We start from the raw sequence: 24,688 nt of genomic DNA, 5'->3' as shown, positions 1-24,688 counted from the left end.
TACAAAACAAAAACAGAATTACCTGGAAAAACTCAGCAGGTCTGGCAGCATCGGTGGAAAAGAAATCAGTTAACGTTTCGAGTCCTCACGACCCTTCGGCAGAACTGAGTATAGTTAGGAGACAATAGTTAGGATACAATAAGCTCACCTTTGATAGTGCAGCACTCTGTCTGTAGTGTATTGAAAGGTCATCCTAGGTTTCCTGCTCAAGATTGTGGTGAATATGTTGGGTTTGAATATTCCTATTTCATTTTCAATGTTTGCATTTCTCCTGGTGTACTGGATCCTAAATAAAATATGTATTTTCTTGTAGGCCAAAGTCTCCTGTTCTTATAGGGAAACCAGTGAGTATTGTTACTGAATTGCGCATGATTAACAATTCAATAAAGATTACAACTGAGGTTTGATGTAGTTGCAGCAAAACTAGACCTGTGCCCTAAATTGTAAAGCTGCAGCCACCTGACCAGTTAGGAGCAAAGTTGAGAATTTGGTGAGACCTATCACGTTGCCACCAGGATTCAGGCAGAGTGCTGGCCGGAGCATTACTTTGCTTATTGAATATGGTGCACACACCATTTTGCAGCACAAATCCCAAGTTTCAGGAATAAAATGGGAGAATGCGAGGAATCTGAAGCAGATCACAATATCTGAAAGGAAAGAAGAAGCTTTATGTTTCGGGTAAAATCATTGAGTCTTATCCAAAACAACATATCCAAATTTCTTTCATGCATATGCTGATGTCTCTGCTGCATACTTGCATCATTTTCGATTTGCAATTTTAGAATTCCAGGCTGTACTTTTTATGTCAGTCTGCATTCAGTTACCTGCCTACGGAAACGTCCTTTCATCTGGACTGCTTCTTAAATTTTTCTAATGCTCTCCCTTCTGAATTTCCTGGGGTTTGATCCACAGGTTTCAAGGTGACCCCCAGTACCTCATCCCATTGGCTAGTCTTTTTGTGTGAGCCTAAGCAATGAGGATAAGCAGGCGACTTGGCCACAGCTGTCTTCAGCCAAATCCACCACTCCCAGCTCACCTTCCCTCCACCACCCTACCCGTCACAAGCACGCACACACACACACACTTTCCAGCCAGTGAACTTGATATTGATTTGGAGCAATGACCATGGCTGTTAGCTCCTGACCTAACCAAATAATGTTGAGACATTTAATTTCTGCCTCGCCTAATTCAGTACAAATCAGAGACTGAGCCTGTGACTTTCTGGCTCTGCACCTCAACAAATCATCATGGGGTTGGGACAGGCCTGACCAACTGTTTGTGTCAGTAGGCAATGCTATGATCTTTTCTGTTGCTTGCAGGACTGTGCAGGATTTGATGTGAATAATAAGACACCCGCTTGTTTGCTGCATGGATGGATAAATTTTGATTTCCAGTGGCTAAATGCATAAAGATTTTATGTGGAAAATAAGTTCTGCAGTCTGAATTTAGTATCAACGCAATTTCTTTTTCAGTTTCATCACAAGCCTCCATCATCACCAGAAGGTAGGTGTTTACATATCAAATCTTTCAGAATTCAAGTAATAAATGTCTTCAATCTCACTAATCCCTTCCATTATTGCAGAATGCAACTTGCAGATGCTGCAACATGACTGATTATTAACATTTATAATGATTATCTTTTAAATTTGGTCATTTAAGGTGGAAAAGACAGACCAGGGTCATCTTAAAACAATTAACTCCCATGAAAATCATAACTCAAATTTATTCAACTGTTGAAGGGTTTCCATTAACCAAACTCAGTGGAATACAATCAGCAAACCATTAACAAATTGACTAAAATGAACCCATCCCTCCATAATGTTCAGCAATTTCACAAAGTGAAATGTCTGTCTAAAAACATAATCCTCAACATTTTACAAAGAGTTCTACTCTGGCAATATTGGGATCTGTGGAAACATGTAGCTATGAATACAGTTCATGTGGGCTTAAAAGTATAGAAAACACAGCAGGATATAAAGTGCACATGGTGGGTCCTTGTTATTACAAAACTCTCCATTACATAAATCTATTCCTGGCCTCTATTTTAAGTGAAATGAACATTGTGGGCCATAGGAGTTTAGTGACTTCTGACTATAGTACTCACAGTAGCAGACGAGACAGTCTACTTTTATTCAGGATAAAAACAGATTTGCCCTCCAAACACAAAACACTTCTCTTGTCTGTAATGGATCTAATTGCATTTTCTGTACAACAGAAATGTCGATTCCACCTTTAACTGGCAAAGTCAGACAAATTAAAACCAATGTTCTTGTGCCAACTCCATTCATCCAGAGGTAAGTGAACATATTTTGGGTCAAATCACTCCAATTCTGGAGTGTTATTCAGTAGTTAAAAAAAAATCTGGGGCTGTTTCAGATTAGATGAGGTCCTTGGTCCAAATACAAGACCGCTGCTCATCTGTGCCATGAAGAACCTTTGCCCAGGGTTGAGTGGAAGACTGTGCTCTGTGTTACTGTAAATGTTCAGCAACAGATTCAGTAGCTACTTTTAAAACTCAGAGTAATGGATCTTTGATGACAGCTCATGAGTTTTGATGGGATGAAGTAACCTCATTTTCTGGGTTTGGGTCTGAGCACTGGGAATCTTTCCCAATCTTTCCGTCATACCTGTGGCACACATGAGCCGAGGCTATTGCAGTTCCTGGCTAAATGGGGGAAATACTCTCTAATTTCTGATATTTCAATAGGATACTGTGACCCTGTTGCTGTTTACCTTTTCATTTAACCCCTATCTGTTTTTGTTTGTAGTGTTCCCTTACCAAGTATGCAGCAAGGTTCCCCGGGTAAGTGCAATTAGATTGCATAAATGAGTGATATATTACATACTACTATCCACTGAACTTGAAGGAGGAGGAGAGGGAATAGAGAATCCAGGCTATTTATGAATGGATAAAAACAAAAAAACTACTGCGGATGCTGGAAATCCAAAACAAAAACAGAATTACCTGGAAAAACTCAGCAGGTCAGACCAGCTGAGTTTTTCCAGGTAATTCTGTTTTTATTTATGAATGGATCTGGCTGGATATTTTTCTCACTTGGATAGCTTTAGTTCAGTTCAGATGTTGAATGCCATTCTGATCTGTTACAGGTAAGTGGAGTGATGCCAGTACGGACATCTGTAAAATTGCTATTTCCCATCAACTAGTTGTAAAGCCACTGCCTGGTGCAGCACTAATCTAAACAAGTTTGATCCCTGTTCTGTGCTGAGTTAGCTGATCTTAGCCAGGATAGGAGCTGGATGCTACAGTTGCCTTTAGGCTCCCTGGTCTGGAAGAATACAGCCTTGGTCCTGGTTGCTATCCAGTGGCACTTACTGGAATGTTCATTTTTATAAATGTTGAAATAGGGATCAATTATGATGTGTACGCCACGACTAAATATTGAGTTCACAGTCACTGCTAGACATAAAGAAGGATCTCAAGGGTAAAGTTTCAGAGGGTTGATGAGGAACAAAACTGGCAAAATTGGGCAAACCCACACAATTGATACATAATTTTAAAAAATGAATTCAAAAATTGGCCTTTCCAAAGAGTAAGCTGGGACCAGATAACTGATTGACTGAAGCTTGGCCATGGGTGCACAAGAGCTGCAGGGCTGATGACAGATTTCTGAGTAAACTCAATCCAGCTGTCCTTTTGAACTGTTTTCATATTTGTCTTTATTCATTCAACAAAAATAATTCTTCCACCGAGTCCTAACTCCAGAAGCATGTGGCACAGAAAAAGAGCATGTGGTATTAGGGGCAGAAATAGAGAATGTTTCTGAGTAGAAAATTTCAAAGAATTAAATAACTAAGTATGTTGTTTTTCTTTAATCTGTTTTGTTTTCACTATCAGTTAATACAAGGACTGGGCTGATGTATTCACCAAGTATATTTGCAGAGGTGGGTGTTTTTCAGTGTTCAGTGTTTTTCAGTTATGTTGCTCCTTATTTGTTTTCTGATTGCTAGTACATCCCTCCACTGTAAGCTGTTGGTGCTCCTCCTCCATTACCAAATTCAGGCTATGTTCATCTTTGAGGTCCGGTCACAAGGTTGTCTTGATGGCAATATTGTGCAAGAATCCATGAAGAATTTACAAACTTTAGGTTACTCATGTAGTAAGATATCTCCAGTGCAATCCAGAAATACAATTCTCTGCTTGGGTTGTTCCATTCCAGCAGATTTATATTCGGATTGTGTTTGTAGATTGGTTATTAATAACATTTGAAAATATTCCAATGTGGTTGGCATACTCTATGCTTCAGTTATGATCTGGTGCTGCATTTCTTATTTTACATAGAGGGTTTTAAGGGTGTGGAATACACTACCAGGATTAAGGATTGAAGTTGTGCTCATGTCAACATTTAATAATATGTTAGATAGATGTTTGAGCAAAAGTGGGTTGAAAAATATGGTAAAAAGAGCAACAACATCTTGTGCTTATACAGTGCCTTTAATATAGTAAAATTCCCCAAGGCACTTCAAAGGAGTGCAATCAGGCAATTATTGGCACCAAGCCAAAGAAGGAAACATTAGAACAGGTGACCAAAGAGGTAGGTTTTATGCAATTTTAAGCAGCTTCTTAAAGAAGAATAGAGAGGTGGAGAGCTGAAGAGGGATGTTGAGGGAATTCCAGACTTAGGACATGGCCTCCAAATAGGGTGGTGAAGGAAAAGAAAGATCCACAAGAGGCCAGAGTTAGAGGAATAAAGAGTTCCCAAAGAGGTGTAGAGCTGGAGGAGGTTACAGAGCTGGGAAAGGAAAAGACCTGGAGGGATTTGAATACAAGTATGAACATTTTAAAATTGAGATGTTTTTCGACTGGAAACCAAAGTGAGCTGGTAAACAAAATTAAATGTTATGTGGTACATTTTGGTATGAAGAACAGGGAGGTCACTTATTACTTGGAAAGTGAGTTGGGTAGATGAACAAGGAACCTCAGAGTATAAACACATCAATCACTAAAAGTTACACCACAGGTTAGCAAGGTCCTTAAAATAAGAAAATCAAGCACTAGGCTTTATTTCTAGAGGGGTAGAAATGAAAAATAGGGAAGTTATGCTAAACTTGTTTTGGCCCTTGGTTAGACTACACTTATTGTACTGCGTGCAGTTCTGGCCGCCACGTTGTAAAAGGATAGAGAGGCGCAGGCGAGACTGTAGAGAAGATTTACAGGGATGATAGCAGAAATGTGTGGGTATGTCAGGCAAGGATTGACAGGTTCGATCTCTTCTTTTGAAAAGGGAAGGTTGAGGGGTGACCTAATAGAGGCCTTCAAAATTATAAAAGGTTTTGATAGAATGGATACAGAGAGGACGTTTCCTCTTGTGGGAAAGAGCATAATTAGAGACCATCACTCTAAGATAGTCACCAAGAAATCCAATTGGTGATTCAGAATAATCTTCATCACCCAAAGTGTGGTAAGAACGTGGAACCCGTCACCATTGGGTCAAATTGAAACAAACAGTATAGATGCTTTTAATGGGAAGCTAGACAAGCATTTGAGAAGGGACTAGATGGTTATGATGATAGATTTAGATAAGGAAAGATGAATGGCCTGTTTCTGTGCTCTATACATTATGCAAACAGGACTTGGTGTGAGACAGGATACTGGCAGCAGAGTTTTGAATGAGCTCAAGTTTATTGGGGTGCAAGGCGGGAGGCTAGATAGGAATGCACCTGGAGATAATGAAAGCAAAGACTTTATCCAGCCCGTATAAAAAATACTGATATCAGACAACAGGATCAATAGTTTTTAATTTTGCCATTGACTCCATTGTCTAACTATTCTCTTCCTCAGAAGCATGCATTGATACAACTTGTGGAAATTTCCTTTAATACCATCAGTCCAATTATTTCCAATCTAAACAGTCAAATAACGCAAAAATGATGCACTTAAAGAACTCCCCCCACCACCCTAGTTCTTTTGCACCTTTGTTCCTCGTCAAGATTTTGACTAATGTTTGATGATATGGTGTCTAGTGGCTCCTGAAGTGGCTCAGTTCATTAATCCACGAGGAGCTGAGCCTAGAAAGGGCCCAATGTTGTATTCTCACTCTGTGCTGAGTCTTTAGTATGAGCTTTCAAATTGGTTTTAGTATCCGTAGGTTAAATAGGTATTGGTAGGAAAATTCAGCCAGCTGGGCGTTGATTTCTGGTTGATAGCTAGCAACTTCTCCCAGGAAGTCTGTGTGCGCGAACAGTGGATTGTCAGGAAGATATAATAATTTCCATAATGTTATTTGAATTTATTGCAAAACAGAGTAATACTGTATCTATGTGTGTATTTGTGTGTGTGAGACTTAATTGAGTCAGAGACAGCTCATCTGGGTGTTGATGTAAGAAGAGAAGTTAGGTTTGAAATGTCAATTAGGTAAACATGTGGGAATTTTAGAATGTGAAGTGTAAAGGGAACCTTTGCATTTTTAAACAAACTATAATGGCTTGAATTCAAAGGAGGGGGTGTAATGTATACCCAGCCAGCAGAAGTAGTAAGAAACAGTGGGCTGAATTTTACCGTCGGCCAGCAGGGGTGGGGCCCGCTCGCCGATGTGTAAAATGATGCGGGATGATGTCGGGCGGAACTCCCGACGTCACCGCGCCCCATTTAAATTTTCAGGAAGGCGGGGGCGCAGCAAAATCAGCTGCGCACCCGCCCAACTGTCAATGGCCAATTGAGGCCATTGACAGGATCATTTAACCAATTAAAGGACCTCCCCATCCAACCTTAAGGTTGGCGGGCAGGCCAGGAGCCCCGGCACGAGCTAGAAAAAGCATGAAACATCATCCACGGGCAGGATGAGGTTTCATGTAGGGTTTTAAAAATTTTAATAATTTTTTTTGGAAATTATGAACATGTCCCAACTCATGTGACATTGTCACATGAGGAGACATGTTAGGGAAATTCTATTTTTCTATTTTGAGCTTTTTCACATTTAGAGCCGATCTCCCTGAGGCTGCACATAGCCTCAGGGAGATGAGTGAACTCTTTTGTGCGCATGCATGAAAGAGTGCACTCTCGATTTTAGGAATCTCCCCCTGCCCGCACAGGGAGCGCATAGCGCTTCCCTGCGAACGTCACGCTGGGCCGGCCTTAATTGGCCCATCCACGTAAAATGGCGCCATGCCTCCGATTGGGGGCGCTGATCGGAAGCGCGCCCGTACACTCCTGCCCATCAACTTCCCCCCCAGATGGGGAGAAAATTCAGCCCAGTGTGTTTATTTATTTTTTCCAAAGATTACTGGTGGAATTAGTATTATGATAGATTTTTTTATTAGTAGAGAGGTAAAGTTCAAAAAACATAGTGAAACAATGGGAATTTGCATTCAAAGAGGAAAATATGTCTTAAGGAGAGAAGACTGTTTGTAAGAGAGGCAGTTTAGGATCCAACAAGTGTGAAAAGCCTGCAGCCTGTATGTACCAAACTGCTGCCTCCAGGGACTGAGGTTACGAGAACTCACTTTGAATCTGACTGTTCAGGGGATTGTTTAGTGCCTGTGTCCTTTAAAATCTATGGGCTGAATTTTCTGGTTGGTGCGGGGGGCGGAGCGGGAGCGGTCAGCTGGTCAGTGCCAGTGTGGGAGATGGTTTGGGCATCAAATTTCCCAGCTCAGTGCCTGTCCATCCACGGTGAGCAGGGAGGTCTGAAGCGACCTCATGTCGGCGCAGCAGCTGCCTGTCGTCTCTGCGGGCACCTCTCAGGACACTCTGGATGAGGGCAGCAGCTCCTCTGCCCCTCTCCCAGTGACCATACCATCCGGTGAGGCTGCGACGACTGGGGAGATGCCAGCTGCAGAGTAGGCTGCTCCCTCCCAGGCGGGACAAGCACTGGCTCCACGGGCCAGAGGATGACCGCCAAGGTCATCGAGGCCAACAGGACAGCAGAGTCAGCAGGCTGTCTCAGATGCCACTCCCAGCGATTGGGCAACCAAGACTTAACACCCAGAAACGAAAACATAAGGTACCTTAGGCACACCATGGGTTTCTCACTGGTGCTTTTGTGTTGGCCCAGGATGGGGTCCTTATGATTTGTTTTTTTTTGGATCACACTATTCTCTTTTTTTTGGAATAAGTTGGTTTGCTTGACATATTAAATTCAGATATGTCACCATGGCTGAGGGTGCCTCTTTTCTTCTGCATGTGCATGGTTTCCAAAACTATAATGAGTGCTTTGTTGGACATTCAGCGACTGTGTTCCTAACCTGGCAGATTTTGCAATTTGGTGTTGAGTATTGAGCCTACAGCGCAGGCTTGTCCTGGTGGTCCATCTGTGGTGTGCTAGTTGAAGGTTTGTTGGATTAAAGCCTCCCGGATGTCCCTGCCTCCCTGGAGTATGCCCAGGTCAGGGTCTACCCCCTCGGCATTTCCCTGTGCATGCTCATCCTCGGACTCACTGCTGGACTTATCGTGTGCAGCCACAGCCACTGAGTCGACATCTTCATCATCCACTGCGTTCCCCCTTTCCAGCGGAAGATTGTGGAGAGCACAGCATGCAACCACTATCACCGAAACACGAGCTGGGGGGTACTGGAGTACGGTCCAGGCATCGGAAGCGCACCTTGAGAAGACTGGTGGTTCCCTCCACCACAGCCCTTTTGGCGGTGTGGCACCTATTGTACCGCTGAGCTTCTGTTTTTTGATGGCGGAGAGGCGTCATGAGCCACCTTCTGAGGGGATAGCCCTTGTCACCCAGCAGCCATCCATCCAGCCAGGCTGGAGCGCTGAAGAGCCCCGGCACCTGGGAGTGTCTGAGGATGTAGGCGTCGTGGGAGCTGCCTGGGTACCTTGCACAGACTTGTAGAATCAGCATCCTGTGGTCACACACTATCTGCACGTTCATGGAGTGGAAGCCCCTCCTGTTGACAAAGGCAACGGGCTCACCTGCTGGCGCCTTGATGGCCACATGTGTACAGTCTGTAGCACCCTGGACATGGGGGAAGCCTCTGGCTCGCTGTGCCTGGTTTGCCTAGTCCCAACGGTAGTGGATGAAGGTCAATGCACGCCTGAACAGAACGTCTGTAACCTGCTTGACACAAGTGTGAACAGCTGATTGGGAGACACCGCAAAGATCACCCACCGAGCCCTGGAAGGAGCCAGAGGCATAGAGGTTGAGGGCAGCTGTGACCTTCAGAGCCACTGGCATGGGGTGTCCACCACACAGTTAGCGGAGATCTCAGGGCCTATCGTCTGACAGATATAGTTGACTGTCTCCCTTGAGAGACGGAGCCTCCTTCGGTACTGCACCTCAGACATATTGAGGTAGCTGCTTTCGCCACCAGTATACCTTGGCAGCAGGATAGCGGCATCTTCTGCAGCCCCTTCTGTCTTGGGATACCTCTTAGCCCTGCACCACTTGTGCCTGCGCCTCTCCTCCCAAAGGTGGCTCCTCTGGAGGCTGAATGTGCACTCCTGGCCTCCTCCCCCTTCTAGCCCTCTCTTCCTCCTCAGAGGAGCTGCCTCCAGTGGACAGTTCAGCTCCCATTCCCAGGCAAAGGGAAGGCTTCCTGAAACCTGCAGGCCCAGAAAAGATTACTCACTGCAGAGTGCTGACCTGAAGGCTAAGAATCCAGGAAAAGCAGCTGGTATGCATTTTGAAGTACTGCAGATCACACAGTTTAAAAAGTTTTAAAAACTTTCATAAATAAATACTTGACTGTGCACATTCATGACCCCACTGATCCCTCTTATCCCACTCATGGATAAGGTTTATACAAATGTGTCCTACCTGCCTGCCCTTTGTGCCCATGCGCCAACCCAAAGATTGCACGGGCACCGAAAAATCGGCATTGACTGGGGAGTCAAGGGCCTTAACTGGCCTGTTAATTAATGGTGGGTGCGTGTCGAACATCATTGCACGCCCACCCAGCGAAATATCGGAATGGCGCGCGGTGGTGTCGGGATGCTCGCCTGACATCACTGCACATAATTTTACGTGTGGGCATGTGGGGCCTGCCCCGACATGCCAATGAAAAAATCCTGGCCCATGTGTCTTAGTGTTGCCTTAACAAAAGTGTAACTGCGAGTTAAATTAATCAGAGGATATAGAAGTTATTATAGTAGTTATCTGTAGACATATTATGTGCTTACAATCTTTTCTTTTATTAATAAATGTCTAATTTAGTTTTATAAAAACCTCTTAAGACTGGATGGTCTTATTACTGAATTCAAAGCCCGCATCTCGAAACATATAAATTGAAAATTAGTTGTGACAATTGTTTCAAGGTTCCCTCTGGGATTTGAACAGCTCAGCGTTTACCATCTGTTGTGTCATAACAGGGTGTGGACAAGATCAGGCTCAATTGTAGTATCCGACATAGTTAAAACAGCCTGTCCAGATTGATTGTCTACATTGACACAGGAGTAACAGCCACATAGGTGAGTTACTAGAAGGCACAGGTATCTGAAAAATCAACTTCTTGAGAAGAGGAGAAAACCAGTGAGAAAAAAATTGATGTTTTCTATCAAAATCCAGCACCCTGACATTGTAGAGACAAAGCCAATGATTAGATGATCCATTCCACATTCTTAGCTCCTTTTCTATGATAATTGGCCCCTATAAGCCAAATTTCTGATTAGCATTGTCCAAAAGCATTCCCAAGAAAAGGATCAGTACTAGTGAGTTTAAAACTGGATCTCCATTATTAAGAAACTTTGATTCTGAAAGAATTATAGATATAAACATGCTTTAAATGAAGAATTTTCAAATATTTCTGAAATTCTACAGTGGGAGTTGAAAATCCTTTTCCATGCCAGAGATAAGTCATCTATATGTATTCAGTGAGGTGAAAGATTTGGAATTTAGCTCCTTGCCAAAGAATGCCTTGCTTTTTAATTCACCTGTTCAAGTAATTTCCTTGCCCTCACCCCAACCCCCAGGAGCAGTGCCAAACATTATAGAAGGGATTATAATCGATTATTTTAATATAACCAATGATACTTCTAAACTAAACTACATCGCAATCTCTTTATATTTCATAGCTACTATTATGGTCAGTGCCAATGAACAACCTCCTCTTGTGTGCCCAGGCTCCAACCTTCATTACGTTGTTCTCAACACTTAGCAAAGCTCCTACACAAATTCAGTCTATTCCAATTCATCTCAAACGTGGAATGCAGTACTTTCTATGGTCTTTCTTTCCTTCTACAATCTTGCCATCACCTAATTATTAACTTCAGTTCCATCCCCCACTTTTCAACTCTGATGGCACATATACTTTGGACTGTTCCCCTTCACCTCAGCATCTCAATACAAAAACTTTGGCAATAACTCCAGCGGTGGTGCCATCTTCCAAACACCAAACGTCTGGTGATGGTAAGAAGGTGTGTATTGAACCTCATGCAACCTCTTATTCTGGTTAAATTTGATTTTAAATTCTCCTGGTCTTTCCTCCTACTCCTCCTTTGTAATTGTAAGTTTCAACATCAGCGGATTAGGCATCCACTGAACACTTTTTACTGACTTAATCAAGTTGAGTGTATAATAAGTAGTCAGACAATCAGGTTTACGCTCCTGTTAAAATTGAAGTTCCACACAATAAATAAAAGTATTTGTTATTTGTGCTTTCTGTTTCCACAGAATACTAATTTGTCAAGCAGACCTTGGTACGCAAGCAAGTGTGATCGGAATACAGCAAATGCTGTGTTACATGAAAATGGCACGGTGGGCAGCAGATTTTTGTGACACTGGGGTTCTGTTTGTAGCTTTCTGCTTCAAAATCTCCTATTCTCTTGTGGGGAATGTTTCCCTTCATGGGCAATCTAGAACTAGGAAGCGCAGTTTAAAAATAAGAGGTCTTCCATTTAACACAGAGGTGAGGAGGAATTTCTTCTCTCAGAGAGTTGTTCATGTTTGGAATTCCCTTCCCCAGAAAGCAGTGGAGGCAGGGTCATTGAATATATTCAAAGCTGAGTTGGACAGAGTTTTGATGTACCAGGGAGCTGAGGGCTATGGGGGGCAGGAAGGAAAGTGGAGTTAAGGCCACAATCAGATCAGCCCTTGATGAATGCAGGCTTGAGGGGCCAAAAGGCCTGCTCCTGCTCCTATTTCTTGTAATCTTATTCTTCTGATCTTATTCAGGCTGGGTCTGCACATTTTAAAAATTTGAACTCTGCCACAGAATGCCAAAACTTCTCATTCTTCACACAGTAAGTCTGGGCCAAAACAGCATCATGGTTTGTTTCTCTCATTGAACCTGCTTCTGACTTCCAAATGATGATTTTAACATTTGATAGATTGTGTCCTCAGTCTTACTTAAAAGTCTTTGGCACATAATCTTGGTCTTGAGCCTTCCTTTCAACGTGCTTAAGTTAAGATGGATTCACACCACTTCTGAATGAAACTCATTAATCTTCAAACTGGGAAACGTTAAATCTTTGAGTCTTTCGTTCCCTTCCTGCAACCCACAAGTTTTTAAAACAAATTCAGCATCGTTCTCGATTTGTCCTCATCTTCCTGACTACTCTTTTCAGATTTGGTCGTGACCTGCACTCTTGAGTCTGAGGCTTTCACCTGGCTTTCTCAATTGAAATGGAAATCAACTGAGGAAAGTAAATTTGCACGTTGAAATGAATAATGTGTGACTTTTTTCTAAACTTTAGGATGGGGCTTTCCTCGTGAGGCCAAGTTCAGGATGTGACAGGAACCAGCCTTACACCCTGGCCGTATTGCACAGGGGAAAAGTTTACAATGTTCCCATTCGCTTTATTGAAGGAAACAACCAGTATGCCCTCGGCAAGGAGAAGGCAGGAGAGATGGTGGGTAGAGGCTTATCAGTGTGTGTTATGGCACAGCGGTTGGTAAATGCTGAGCTGCTCAAATCCTAGAGGGAAATTTGAAACAACTGCCACAACTGTTTTGCAATTTGTGCTTTTATTTTGAGATGTGTGCCTTGAATTCAGGAGTATAGGTCCACCAAGTCTTAGAGGTTTTTTTTAACCAAGCTAAATTAAATATCTATTAATGAAAGAAAAGATTTTAAACACATACACAGGTCTAAAAATTACTACTATGATAACTCGTATCTCCCCTAATTAATCTGATTAACAGTTACACCCCCATTAAAGTAACAGTAAAAACAAAATAGATTTTAACAGACACAGGCAAAGCACACAATACCCTAGACAGGGATACTCACAGTGAATTCTCTTAGCTTCGGTTCTTATAGGAAGCAGCTTGATACATAGAGGCTGGAGGCTTTTCACACTTGTTAAGTCTTAGAATGTCTTCTCCTTACACATAACCTCATCTCTTTTATGCATGTTTCTCCCTTTTCAATGTAAATCTAATTGTTCCAATATGTCTTTGGACTTTACCTTTCTAATAATAAAAATCTTTCATAGTACCAATTTTATCAGTAAGCTTTGGGAAAAATAAACACACTGTTTGGCTTCTTCTGGCTTAGTTAAGATTTCACCCTCTCTTTTGAAATTCAAACCACACTGGTTTATCTAAAAATGCAAATGTTCCCTTATACCTCACATTCTAAAACTGTTTACTTATTTAGCATTTCAAACCTAGCTTCTCTTCTGATACATCAAAACCTTCAGAAGCTGTCTTTAATTTAATTAAGTCCCACACACAAACACACACAGACTATACAGACCCCACTATTCCTACTTTATAATAAATCCCAACAACATTATTAAAATTATTATATTTTCATGATACTCCCCTGCTAATTGAAAAATGACGTCATAATTTAAAAAGATGGCTTCATTTTCTTAACACATCTTACATGATCTCCTATACTTATTACTGTTATCACATTACCAGATGCATGCATTTACGTAACAATATAGATACAAATCCTTCGTATCAACAGAAACCATTCCTGTCCAGTGTGCAGGTTTTAAATATCAATTTTCCCTTTAAGCTTCAAACTCTTGACAATGTAACTACAATCAGATTTTCTCATTCAGGCACATGTGTAATCTATAGATTAAATGGTTGCAGTAATGAACTCCATCTGAATAGCCTTGAACTTATGTCTCAAAATTTGTCCAGAAACTTCAAAGAATTGTGGTCTGTATAAACAATTGCTTTGGATGAATTGTTTGCCACGTAAATCGCAAAATGCTGCAATGCTAATACCAGATCCAAAGTCTCCTTTTCAGTTGTTGAATATCTTCTTTGTTATTCATTCAACTTCCGTGAAAAATACCCCATTGGTTTCTCAATTCCAGTGCCATCTTGTTTTAACAGTACGGCCCCAATGCCTATATCGCTTGGTCAATGGCCAATTTAAATTGCTTGGCATTTTTGGGTACTGCCAAAACTGGTGATGTAGTCAATACAATTTTCAAACTGCCAAATGCCTTCTGACACTCCATTCTGTCCATTGAAACTTCTTGTTGTTTTTTAATAGTTCAGTCAATGGAGCAACTACGCTGCTAAAATTTGGTACAAATTACCAATCAATCTGACTCATGCCCAGAAATCTCAAAACCTTTCGTTTTGTGGTGGGCATGGTGAAATCCACGATAGCCTTAACTTTCACATCTCTCAGAGCCACCTGACCATGTCCAATGGTATGGCCTAGATAAGTAACTTGTGCTTTTACAAATTCACTTTTAGCCAAGTTCATCACCAAATTAGCTTCTTGTAATTGAGAAAACAATCCTTCAGATGCTGTAAATGCTCCTCCCACGTTTGACTGAAAACTATAAAGTCGCCAAGATAAACAGTACAGTTGCTCAGTCTTGCAATTACTTTATTTGTCAGTCTTTGAAGTGTTGCAGGTGCACTTTTCATACCAAATCGCACGTCTTTAAACTGATATTGTCCACCTGGCATTACAAAAGCCGATATCTCCCTTGCTCTCTCCGATAACGGTACTTGTTAATATCCTCTTAGCAAGTCAATCTTTGTGATAAATTTTGATTGTCCTACTTTCTCAATGCAATCTTCCAACTATAGTATAGGATACGAATCCACTTTTGTCACTGTATTCATCTTTCGATGGTCCACACACAGCCTTTGTGTTCCATCCAGTTTCGGTACCAGCACAATAGGTGAACTCCAGTTACTGCAACTAGACTCGGTGATAGCATTTTGAAACATTAATTCAATTTCTTTCTGTACTTGTGATAACTTTGCCGGATTTAATCTTTAAGGATGTTGCCTTATCAAAGATGAAACTTCAACACACACATCGTGTATAACTAAATCTGTCCTCCCCAGCTCTTTCCCACAAATTGTGTGACTGCAATAGCTTCTCCAAGTCACTTTGACACTTGTCTGGAACATTACAAATAAATTTTCTACCATCACTGATACCTCCTTTTGGTCCTCTTCCCTGTCAAAGTACTTTTTAAGCTTATTTACATGACACACCCTCTGCTTCTTTCTTCTATCTGGAGTATTTATTAAATAATTTACTTCACTCAATTTCTTTTGAATTCTTTTGAATCACTAAACCTTTCCTTTAATGAGTCACCCAGTACTGGTAACAGAACTAGCACTTTTTCCTAGCAACAAAACTACGAGCTGTAGCTTTCCTGTCTGCCTTTACTTTCATCACTTGTTGTCATATCTTTAAATGTTCCCTAGCTAACTCCATGCTCTGTCCAATCGTTCTCTGAAGTTTGATACATAATCCAGGAGAGTAGTTTCCTTTGACCCACCAATTTCTCATGAATCAATTTCAGTGGTTCTCTTACTTCATGACCATAAACTAGTTCAAAAGGACTAAAACTGGTCGACGCATTAGGAGCGTCTCTAATAACAAATAACAAGAATGGAATTCCCCCAACCCAATCCTGTGGATAATCCTGACTACACACCCTCATCATAGTTTTTAAAGTTTGATGCCATCCTTCCAAAGCCCCTTGTGACTCAGGATGGTAAGCTGCTGACTTAAACTGTTTTATCTCCAAACTGTTCATTACTTTCTTAAATTCCTGTGACATGAAATTTGAACCCTGATCTGATTGTATTTCTTTAGGTAAACCATATCTTGTAAAAAATTTAGTCAACTCTTCCACAATCTCTTTGTTGTAATATTTTTCAAAGGTATTGTTTCAGGAAACCTGGTAGATACATCCATTATTGTCAGTAAGTACTGATTTCCACTTTTAGTCTTAGGGAGGGTCCTACTCAATCAATCATGACCCTAGTAAAAGGTTCCTCAAATGCTGGAATTGGAATTAAAGGTGCCAGCTTAATCACTGTTTACTTAATCACTATCACCTGACATGTGTGACATGTTCTACAGAATTTGACTACATCTCTATGCAATCCAGGCCAATAAAAATGATAAAGCTGCCATTTTCCCATTAAAACATTACCCTTAAGGTAATAACATTCTGGAATACATTCTGCCTGTTTCTGAGTAAGCTGTCTGATATAACTGTCTTATTTGCGTATTCTTTTTCTGTAACTCCACCAACTACCTTGAGTTAAACACCTCAGCTGCATTCCCTATTCTTGCTTCTTAAACAATCTTATCATCCACAGTGCCAGATAATTGGACTTTCACACCTTCTTTCTGCCTTTTAACTTCTTGTTTCAACCTGTGAGCTTGTGATCTTGTTATCACACAATCTGGAAACAATCCAGGATGCTCTCTCTGTAACATTTCTGTCTACAGGCTGCTCAACTACCATAGGTATGACCCACATTTGTGACCCAGATATATCACTACTTAAAATAAATTGAACCCCTGAAATGGGCAAATTTTCCACTACTCCAACAACCACCTCATCTGTTTTCCACTTACTCTTTAAACTTACCTTCCACAATGTAATAGGTTTAGCATCTCCATGAACCCCACTTAATATCACCTGTTCCTGCAATACTCCCTCTGAACAACAAATGTCACTATCTCACAACATTAAGTATTGACTAGCTCCTGTGTCTCTTAAAATTTTAACATCTTTACCTACTCTACCCTGTACACATGGAAAGATTTCCCCTTCATATACAAAATATTTAAACATTTCTGAAACCTGCTCCTCAGAACTCCCTTGGGTAAGTTTGAATACATTCCTATTTCTTTACCTATCACTGATTACTGCTTTACCTGTACACAAACCATTGTTTTTTTCCCCATGTCTGAACCTCAGAACCCATAGTACTTTTACTTCCAGAACTTTTCTGCACCCCAATAATCCCAACAGATTTTTCCTGCAATTTCCAACACACTGACTTTGTGTGCCCAACTTTATTACAATGAAAACAACTCAATTTTCGAGTGTCACCTTTACCGTCAGCACCTTTTTTATTCTGAGAAAAAAATTCCTGGGAAGTTCCACCTACTCCTCTTCCCTTAATACGTACCTTCCTTTCATCTTCCCGCTTTCTATCCTTCACTGATTTAAAAGGGTGACGAGAAAAGGTTTAGCTCTATGAACTAACTCATAATCATTAGCTATCTCTGCTATTTGTCTTACCGTTTCAACCCTCTGTTCCTCCACATGAGTTCTCACTACCAAAGGAATTAAATCTTTAAATTCTTCCAAAAGAATTACTTCTCTAAGAGCTGCATATGTCATCCCTATCTTTAATGCCCGTATCCACCAGTCAAAATTATTTTTTTACTCTCTCAAACTAAAATAAGTTTGCCCAGGCTATTTTCTCATATTTCTAAATTTCTGCCTGTCTGTCTCAGGAACCAACTCATATGCACTCAAAATAGCCTTTTTTTTTTAACCACATCATAGTTCACTGACATTTCTTCTGACTGTGAAGCATAAACCTCATGTACTCTACTCACCAACCTGGATTGTAACAACAATGTCCAGTTTTCCTGTGGCAATCTCATCTGTTTAGCTATCTTCTCAAATGAAATAAAGAATGCTTCAACATCTCTTTCTTCAAACTTTGGAAGAGCTTGTACAAATTTAGACATCGCCCCACTGGGTACTGATCTGGAAATAAGTCCTTCCGCACCTGCTGGTGTCTCTTTTTTAACTGCCAGCAGGTTAAGCTGGAACTCTCTGTCTCTCTCCCTCTCTTTTTCTCTTTCCTGCCCTTCTAACCTCGCCATTTCTAACTCCCATTGAAATGCCCTTTCTCTTTCCTTTTCATTTTCTGCTGACTCTCATTCCAATTTTTTTCATTTGTAACTGAATTTGAGCCCATTCCAATGAATCACCCCTTGGAGAATTAGGTGTCTTGGGTAGTCCTTCCAATTTTAAATGCTGTGCTATACCTGCAATTATATCTGATTTCCTAACCCCTGCAGGTAATCCTAATTGTAACTTATCTGCCAATTCCATTAACTTAGCATTATTTACCTTTTGTAAACCAACCACAGTTATAACTTCAACTCCCAAACAAGTCTTAGCAATTGCCAAAGCCATATTGCAGTCTCACGGCTTTAAAAAAAAGCTCACACCAACTCCTGAATTCTCGTGCTCGTAACCTTAAGATTCACCAACTCCAAATCAATCAAGGAATTTCAAATATATCCCACAAAGAGACCCCAATGTTGTTATGGCACAGTGGATGGTAAATGCTGAGCTGCTCAAATCCCAGAGTGAAATTTGAAACAACTGTTTTGCAATCTGTATTGTTATTTCGAGATGTGTGCCCTGAATTCAGGAGTAATAAGTCCACCAAGTCTTAGAGGTTTTTACAGAACTAACTTAAACATTTATTAATAAAAGAAAAGATTTTAAACACATACACAGAACTATGTGATAACTCCTAGCTCCCCTAATTAATCTGACTCCCAGTTACACCCCAGTTAAGGCAACAATAAAAAAAAAATAGATTTTAACAGGCCCAGGCAAAGCCTGGAGAGGGGTATTCACAGTGAATTCTCTTAGCTTAGGTTCCTATAGACAGTAGCTTGATACATAGAGGCTGGAGGCTTTTCATACTTGTTAGATCTTAGAATGCCTTCTCCTTACACATAACCTCATTTCCCCTATACATGTTTCTCCTTTTTTAATGTAAATCCAATTGTTCCAATATATCTTTGGACTTTGTAACATTTCAGCCTCTCTTTTGAAATTCAAACTTCTCTGGTTTATCTAAAAATGCAAATGTTCCTTTACACCTCACATTCGAAAACATCAGCCATGTTTACTTATTTAGCATTTCAAACCTAGCTTCTCTCTTGGTACATTAAAGCCTTCAGACCAACTGTCTTTAATTCAATTAAGTCCCACACACACACACTCACATAAACACATACAGAGTATCCAGACCCCACTATTCCTATTTTACAATAAATCCCGATAAAACTTATGAAAATTATTATATTTTCATGACAGCATGTCTCTTCATATACTCTCCACTGGATTTGAAAGCAGGCACATCACCTACAAGTATTTTCAGTCCTGTGTTTCCACATAAATCGGTAATCAGCAATGCTGGGATTGCCATTAGTTTGATTGCATTAATGTTCGGTGCGCTAGAAGCACAAAAATTCTGCACAGGAGTCTATTCACTTCATCCTGTCTGTATGGTAGCCTTAAAATATTATTCCCATTTTTCTCAGTATTGCTGGCTGTGTTCCCACACCAATAGTAATGCGTGAAGCAGACATTTATGTAAGAAAAACCAGGCAGAACATTACAACCAAAACGTAATTGAGTTCTGGAAAAGTTTACTGAAAAGGACGGTATAAATGAGTTCAAGAGACTGTTAATTGTGTTTTGCAAAAAAGGGAATGAGAAATATGCTCATCACATGGAAAGACTGATGGACCTAGTTGCCTTTCCTTGTTCCTAAGAACACTTATATTCTTATAATCTGTCAGAATCAGAGCTTTTACTGACAGGTCTCACTGTTTGATTCTGTTCTTTATATTCCTTCGCTCTAACATGATTTTTTTCCAACTCTACCCCCACCCTTTTTTGTTTCTGGTTCAGTGGTTTAACAGTGTTCAAGGAATGATGGATTATTATCAACAGAATACATTGATCCTGATTGACCAGCAGAACAGCATTAAAGACCCAATTTTGTTGCTTTACCCTGTCCGAATGTGAGCGATTAGGAACCTTGAAATTCGGGAATGCCAGTGCAGTGCTGCAGGGACAAGGAATGGATCATGGAACTGCCAAAAATCAATCCCACTATAGGAGAATGCCATAACCAAGTTTCTGGACTTATGGCATTTGAATTAAAGTAATAACTGTATGGTATGTTCTTCACAGGTCTGTTAGCCACTTAAAAATAAAATCTCAGTTCATCTTTCTACCGTGTTTCTTTATGCATAAGTTTGACAATAATATCAGCCAGAGCTTAACCGAATCATCATACGATATTCTTATATCTTCTGTCTGCACCAGGGGCTGGCTGAATCATGATTAAGAGAGGTGACCCTCGATAGTTTTCCCATCCACAAGCCAGGGCTGCTGAGGCCAACTGTCGTGCTCCTACCCCATGAGATCAGATAATTCAGCAGAGTTGGGATTGTATCTCAGCTATTGATTAACTTGACTAGTTGTGTCATCAGGGGTCCTCCAGATCTCAAGGCTGACTTAATCCTCATCCATTGTTTGCAAAAAATATTTGCACAGCCTGACAGGTGAATGCAGATCACCTAGCTTGTGAGGCTATACCACAAACTTGAAGTCACCGTTACAAATCAGGGGGAGGGGGCCTTTCCACATACTTCTTTTTTTTGCACATCGAAGATCAACATTGTCATCAGAGTATCCGGAGCTGTCTCTTTTCCAAGACTCTCTCATTTTGTCTCGCTTATGAAATAGTTTAATATTCATCAGTAGCTCAGCCCGATAGCTGCCAGTCAGTCAAATTGTGGCATTATTGGAAATTGCAAAAAAAAACTACATTGAATGCTGGATATTAATAGGAAGCTGGATAGCAAATTGTGTATTTAATAAACTGGTGCAATGAGCTCAGTTTGGTGTGCTCCCTCAAGGGGTACTTGTTGATTAGATTTGTATCTACTCAGGCCCAGAATACCCCAGGCCAACATGGCTTCTTCCATGATGATCAGGAGAGCAGTACTTCAGCCACAACTTACATTATGCTACCTCTCTAGGTGCAGCCAGCCCCGGGTGAAGGGCCAACAGGAAGGAGGATGGGTTCTGTGCTTATTGGTGTCAGCTGTTCTAAGGAGAGATAAAGCACTTGGGTCTTGAGTAGATGGTATTTGCTCCTTTTAAGGTGTGAGCTGTGGCTCAGTGGGTTGCATTGCTCATCTCTGTCATCATAAGTTTGTGGGTTCCATTCTCACTCTGGAGAATTCAATATAAAATCCAGGCTGACATGTCAGCATAGTACTGAGGGAGTGCTGAACTGTTCCGAATTGATATCTTTCATGTGGGACGTGAAACTGAGGCCTCGTCTGCCTGCTCAGATGGACCGGAAGGATCTCATGGTACACCTCAAAGGAGAGCAAAGGAGTTCTCCCTCGTGTCCCAGTTAATATTTATCCCTCAACCAACATCACTGAAAAAAAGTATGAACAAATATTGCTATTTGTAGGATCTTGTTATGTGCAAATTAAGTGCTGCATTTCCTACATGAGAATGCTGACTACTTTTGAGAATAATTAAATGTCTGTAAAATGCTTTGGGACATCCTGAGGTGAAAGGCCAGAAAAAGTAAGTCATTCATTCTTTGCAACGATTACTACCAGTTACAAAAACATTATGGGTGGGTTCTGATATTCCTGTTGGTTTTTAGTGTTACTGGTGAAATCCTGCCACCTCTTTTGTTCCCCTGTATATATCTCTCTCTCTTTGGTTTCTCCTCTCCAAATGTATTTTAAAAATAAAAGTTTAATTACCTCTGAGGACAGGCTATTTTTGTTTTCATTTTCCTTACGTTGTTACTATGGTGTTTTTTCAAATGGCAATGTGCAGTTTTGAGCCATGTCGATCAACAAAATTTTCCAGCCCCATTGGCTTCGGGTGTCATAGCAGGTGGGGAAGGGGGCAACAATATGGTGAGAAAGCCAAAAGTCAGTTTCACGCCAGTGTGAAAGCACAGCGGGATCATCCGATGGTGTCTGCCATGGAGGAACGCCAATCCTGCTGGAGGCCGGAGTGAACCTGCTTTTCATCCCACTAATGGGATGCAAAGTAAGGCTCGACTGAAACTGTCAGCCCCACACCAGATTTACTGTAATGCTGGCAGGAAAACATGCCAGTCCAGAACACATCTGGACAAGCACGACGCGTAGACGTCAGGAATCGCTCAGATGGCGGACATCCGAGGAGCAGAAGATGCTGGAGCCCTATAGCTACTGGACCCTGGAGCAACACTTGCATCACATGCTGGGTGGGTTCTCACGGACATGGCTCCGCCCCGAAGCAGCACACGGAAGGTGCAGGTCTCCATTGATGCCTCGGGTCTGCTTCGGAACATCAGTCTTAGCGGGCTGCTTCGGATGATCAGCGAGCAAGGGGGCGAGGAGGATCCAGCCGCGAGTGGGAGAGAAAAGTGTACCGGTTGGGAGAGGAAGGTCCAGCTGAGACTGGCAGAGGAAGGTGTATCAGTGGTGAGGTTGGGAGAGGGGGGAATGAAGGTGGCAGGGGGTGGGTGAGTTTGGAAGGGGAGGACAAAGGTGTCAGGAAGGGTGAGGTTGGGAGAGGGGGGGGATCAAGGTGTCAGGGGGATTAGGTTGGGAGGGGGGAGGAGTGAGTAAGGGTGGAGGAGAGAGTAAGGGTGGGGGAAGGTGTCCAGGGGGAGGAGGGAGTAAGTGGGTTGTGGGGGGAACGTCCAGGTGAACGTGCAAGGGAGTGGTCTGTGGACTCAATGACTGTCTCCTGGGGAGCGAACTGAGGGTGGGCATGGTAGGACCGAATGGTGAGTGTGAGAGGGGGCAGAGGGAGCCGGAAGGGTGGGAGGGTGTGGGTGGATCAGTAGTGGTAGAAGGGACTCCAAGTGGAGACTCTGAGGCAGACACAGGGGAACTGGGAGGAGGAGGTCGAGGGAGTCAATGTAGATGGAGGTGGGATTCTCAGGAAGGAAGGGATCGTGCACGTTCACCAGGACATCCTGGAAAAAAAAGGGTTCGGGTTGGTAGGTAATGGTTGGGAGGTGGAAGGTGATGCCGAGTGGTCAACAGTGATGGAGGAAAAGGCATGGGTGACTGTGGGAGGGGGAAGGATGGGGCAGCTGAAAACAAACCTTACAATAACCGTGCTTCTGAAATCGAAAGTGAGAGGAGCCTCGTGTTGAGTGGGCACAGGTGCCACATGGGAGTACGGTCAGTGGGTGGGTGGAGATGCAGGTCAGCTCAGATGGACAACTGAAAGAGAACCCCAGCAGGCAGCATTGAAAGTGCTCGGGACATTGGGATGAGTGTGATGGAGGAAGGCTCCGCGTGCATGGGAGAGTGCTTGCTCGAGGCTCCGAAAGGCCCTGCCACACACACTTCTCCCTCCAGAATCACTGTGGTCAAGATACCTGCAAATGAACTCCTAGAAGGGTGGGGTAGGGGCACATTGACTCATGAAGTCAATGAAGCTGAAAGACAGCATTACACATTATTTAGTGAAAATGAATATAGTTTCAGATTATGAGGTGACAAAATGTGTTCACCCGTGCAATGAATGGTGCTCAGAATTTCTTAACTTTTCTAGGCCTACCACTCCTTCTAGGTGCTGCCCTGACATCCACAGCAGGGGTGGAGACAGCCTGTGCAATGGTTGGCCCTGATGACTTCAGCGTGCGTCCTCGGGAGAGCTGAGGCCCTGAGGGGCCCGGCTTGCTTTGGCTGTCCTCCTGTGGCACAGCTGCTCCCTCTGCGATGACAGAGAATGGGGTTGTGGAGTTCACAGGCAAAGTGGACTTGGAGGGAATGGACAGCCACTGGAGATTCCTGAGTGGATGATCCAGGGTTGTCAAGCTGCCACTCCTCCTCCTTTTGGATGCCCGAGGGCTCCGGTCTTACTCTTTGAGAGGAAGGAGCACTTGGAGCAATGTTGAGGTACGCCCTTTCCCCCTCGCATTGCCACTGTAGGAACTCACCCTTGGCTACCGCGATGGAATGCAGGTCTGCGCACATCTCTGCATTCTGATAGACCAGGGTCTCTATGGCATCCACCACCCTTCCCATGGAGACCTCCATACGCACACAAGTGCGCACCACTTCATCAGAGTGCAGGCGGACGCACTCCGACTCACGTGCCACTCCATTGAGGGCTTCCAACACCTCTGCGTGATGTTTCCCCGCTTCCTGCTGACTCTCCACGATGAGTTGGAAAGCTGAATCCAGAGGCTTGTCATCTGACTCGGACCTCACAGATGCCTCTTCCCTAGCAGTCCTCCAAGGGCTGGGGAGATTGGCTGAACCTGCCTCCTCCTGCTGCGGACATGTGTCCATGCGGTGACCACCAGATTGTCAATCCAATCCAATCCAATTCCTCTCTAGATCTAGGTCCCACCAAGGTGTGTGTTTCTGCACTGGTGGAGGGTGTGGGTAAGCACTATGATGGGTCTTCCAGGCTGCTTATTTCCAGCTCTTCAATGGAGGAGGTGTGCTCATGGCTGGAGGTGAGGACCTGGAAGGAGCTGAGGGACTGGTCATCTGAGGACGTCGGTCGTTTGGCAGAGCTACCCGTGAACCAAAGTAGAGATGATAAGCTCATGGCAGTAGAGTCAAAAGCATGAGCGAGCACTCACATTGGCATTGAGAGAGGGATGCTGTGGTGCAAGATCCTCACACGGGTGTTCGCCATCGACCTCGCCATCGCCGCGAGCATGGTCCATTTCCTCACCAGTCAGCGCATTGGCACACTCCTCAGTAAGTGAGGGGCCTA

General features: G+C 42.6%; 1 protein-coding gene across 1 annotated transcript in view; it reads left to right on the top strand.

Moving 5' to 3' along the window:
• The window catches only part of LOC144694748 (B-cell linker protein-like), a 46,667-nt gene extending 26,635 nt beyond the window's left edge, over positions 1 to 20,032 (top strand). The window contains exons 4-11 of the mRNA XM_078565321.1: positions 314 to 401; positions 1,473 to 1,503; positions 2,216 to 2,294; positions 2,769 to 2,803; positions 3,857 to 3,903; positions 11,577 to 11,660; positions 12,599 to 12,754; positions 19,820 to 20,032. Of these exons, the coding sequence (XP_078421447.1) occupies positions 314 to 401; positions 1,473 to 1,503; positions 2,216 to 2,294; positions 2,769 to 2,803; positions 3,857 to 3,903; positions 11,577 to 11,660; positions 12,599 to 12,754; positions 19,820 to 19,936 (637 nt within the window). The 3' untranslated portion in view covers positions 19,937 to 20,032. The remainder of the gene's footprint in view (positions 1 to 313; positions 402 to 1,472; positions 1,504 to 2,215; positions 2,295 to 2,768; positions 2,804 to 3,856; positions 3,904 to 11,576; positions 11,661 to 12,598; positions 12,755 to 19,819) is intronic.
• The last annotated feature ends 4,656 nt before the right edge of the window (positions 20,033 to 24,688 follow it).

The sequence above is a fragment of the Cetorhinus maximus genome, chromosome 20, assembly GCF_964194155.1.
Source record: "Cetorhinus maximus chromosome 20, sCetMax3.hap1.1, whole genome shotgun sequence".
Classification (NCBI taxonomy): domain Eukaryota; kingdom Metazoa; phylum Chordata; class Chondrichthyes; order Lamniformes; family Cetorhinidae; genus Cetorhinus; species Cetorhinus maximus.
This window is presented reverse-complemented; position numbering and strand designations above follow the sequence as displayed.